At 72.7% G+C, this 2,399-nt stretch overlaps 1 protein-coding gene across 1 annotated transcript; it reads right to left on the reverse strand.

The window, feature by feature from the left end:
- Nucleotides 1-129: 129 nt before the first annotated feature.
- Nucleotides 130-1,299, reverse strand: LAMTOR1 (late endosomal/lysosomal adaptor, MAPK and MTOR activator 1). The gene is made up of 2 exons (XM_035314067.1): nt 1,142-1,299; nt 130-334 (listed from the first exon to the last, which is right to left on the reverse strand). The coding sequence occupies exons 1-2, from the start codon at nt 1,265-1,267 to the stop codon at nt 185-187; spliced, it is 276 nt and encodes a 91-aa protein (XP_035169958.1). The 5' UTR covers nt 1,268-1,299; the 3' UTR covers nt 130-184.
- Nucleotides 1,300-2,399: the final 1,100 nt, after the last annotated feature.

The following is a 2,399-nucleotide window of genomic DNA, read 5'->3' on the forward strand; positions in this document are numbered from 1 at the left end:
CCTGCTGGCCGCACTGCTCCTGACACAGACCCGGGTGACGCTTTTTGGCCACCCGGGCACGCTGCTGCCTCGCTCCCGGCCCGCTGACCCCTAAGGACGCCGCTGTAGGAGCAGCCCAAGGGGCTCCCGTCCGTGCCGGGCCCCGTGAGCCGGGCAGGCAGCCCGCAGCAGCACGGCTCGGGGCTTACATGGCCGTTTTGGCGAGGATGGAGGACAGCATGGCCTGCTCGTCGGTGCGCGCTGACGGCAGGTTGTGGTAGCTCTGCTCCGCTCCATTCAGCACCTTGTTGGGAGGGCTGGCCGCCGGCTCCAGCAGCCGCTTCGTCTCTTCCTCCTGGGGGAAAGGCCAGAGGGGGGGGGGGGGATCAGCTCCAGCAGCTCCTGTTTCGCCGTGCCCTGCTCCTGATGAGGCAGGGCCACGCTCCCCTCACCCCAACCCTTCGCTTCTCAACGCTGAGCACCAGCCCCTGGGCTCCCCGTGGAGGGGACGACCTGCGGCAGCCGCACAGCCGAGGAAGAGGCAGCGGCCACATCCAGCCCCGCGGGGACCCCCTGGGGGCCCCGCCAGGCCGTAAGGCACCGGCTGCATCCCTCCCGACAGCCCAGAGCCACCGCGGAGCCCCCCCAGGAGGGGACGGGGGCTGGGCGGGCTCAGCACCGGGGGGAGCTGCCGCCAGCACAGGGCGGTCACAGGGCTGGGGGGGGGGGGGGGGGGAAGCACCCCCGGGCGCTGCACAGCCCCTTCCCAGCCCCCCGGGCACGGCCGGCGCCCCCCTGGGGGAGCAGCACCGGGGGGCTGCAGCCCCCCCCCCCAGGACAGCGGCTCCGGGCCCCCGGGGGTGTCCGTAACAACGGTGGGGGCGGCAAAGCGGGGACGGGGACGGGGGCGGTGACCGGGGGGGCCCAAACCCAACCGGGACTGGGGCGACGAGCACCGGGGGGCACCGAGGGGGGCTCCGAGGCCCGGGTTCGGGCCTGCAACGGAGGCCTGGGGGCACAGCCGGGACCTGCCCCCCTCCCCCCACAGGCCCAGACCCACGGGCGGGGCCCCGGGACCCGGTGAGGGGCGGGCGGCGGGGCCCGAACCCGGCCCCCGGCGAACCCCCGGTGCCCTCCCGGTCCCCCCCGGTGCCCCCCGCACCTGGTCGGAGGCCTCGGCCTCGCTGCTGTAGCAGCAGCCCATGGCGAGCCGCAGCAGGCCCCGCCCGCCCGCGCCCCGCCCGCCGCCGCCACTGCCGCCGCCGCTTCCGGTCCCGTGACCCGGCATTCCGCTCCCCCCGTCACGTGGGGCGCGGAGAGCCAATGGGGAGCGGGAAATGGGAAGCCGCTCCGCCGAGGCGCGGGGGGTGCTGTCACGTGAGGGGCAGCCAATCAGGGAGCGGGGGGGGGGAGCCGCCCCCTGCCGGCTCGCGGCGTGAGGGCTCCGTCACGTGGCGGCGGGGTGGGGGCGGGGCCTCTTGCGGGGGGCGGGGCTACGGGGTACCCCTGGCCCCAGCGCTCCCATCCCAGTGCTCCCAGTGACCCCAGTGCCCCCTGAACCCAGTTACCCCAGCGCTCCCAGTGTCCCCAGTGCCCCAGTTCCTCCTAGTAGCCCTGGTGCTCCCAGTGCTCCCAGTACCCCCAGTATCCCCAGTTCTCAGTGCTCCCAGTGCCCCCAGTATTCCCAGTTCTCAGTGCTCCCAGTATCCCCAGCTCCCCCAGTACTCCCAGTAACCCCCAGTACCCCCCCATTGCTCCCAGTGCTCCCAGTATCCCCAGTTCTCTCAATGCCCCCAGTGTTCCCACTATTCCCAGTAACCCCCAGTTCCCCCAGCACTCCCAGTGCCCCCAGTATCCCCAGTTCCAACAGTTCCCCCAGCACTCCCAGTATCCCCAGTGCTCCCATCCCAGTGCCCCCAGAACTCCCAGTATCCCGGCTCCCACAGCCCCCCGGGGCCCGGTGAGTGGGGGGGGGGGGGGAAGGGTCCCCCGGGGCTGGATGGGGGGTTGGGGGCAGCAGGGGGGGGCACCGCTTGTTGGGACCGGGGGGCTCCCGTGGGCACCCCACACCCCTCCCGGCCGTGCTCAGGGGTCGTGTGGGGTGGTGGGACCAGCCCCAGGGGGGGCAGGGGGCACGGGGACCCCCCTGCACAGACCCACGGGGAGCGGAGGGGGAGAGGGGGAGCAGCCCCCCCACGTCCTGCTGTCCCCACCCCTCCCCGCGTCCCATCCTTGCCTCCAACTCCAGCATCTGCCCCCCAAATCCAGCATCTGCTCCCAAAACTGAGCATCCATCCCCAAAACTGAGCATCCATCCCCAAAACTGAGCATCCATCCCCAAAACCCAGCATCCATCCCCAAAACTGAGCATCCATCCCCAAAACCCAGCATCCATCCCCCAAAACCCAGCATCCATCCCC

This window comes from Oxyura jamaicensis, unplaced genomic scaffold (genome assembly GCF_011077185.1).
Source record: "Oxyura jamaicensis isolate SHBP4307 breed ruddy duck unplaced genomic scaffold, BPBGC_Ojam_1.0 oxyUn_random_OJ70672, whole genome shotgun sequence".
NCBI lineage: Eukaryota > Metazoa > Chordata > Aves > Anseriformes > Anatidae > Oxyura > Oxyura jamaicensis.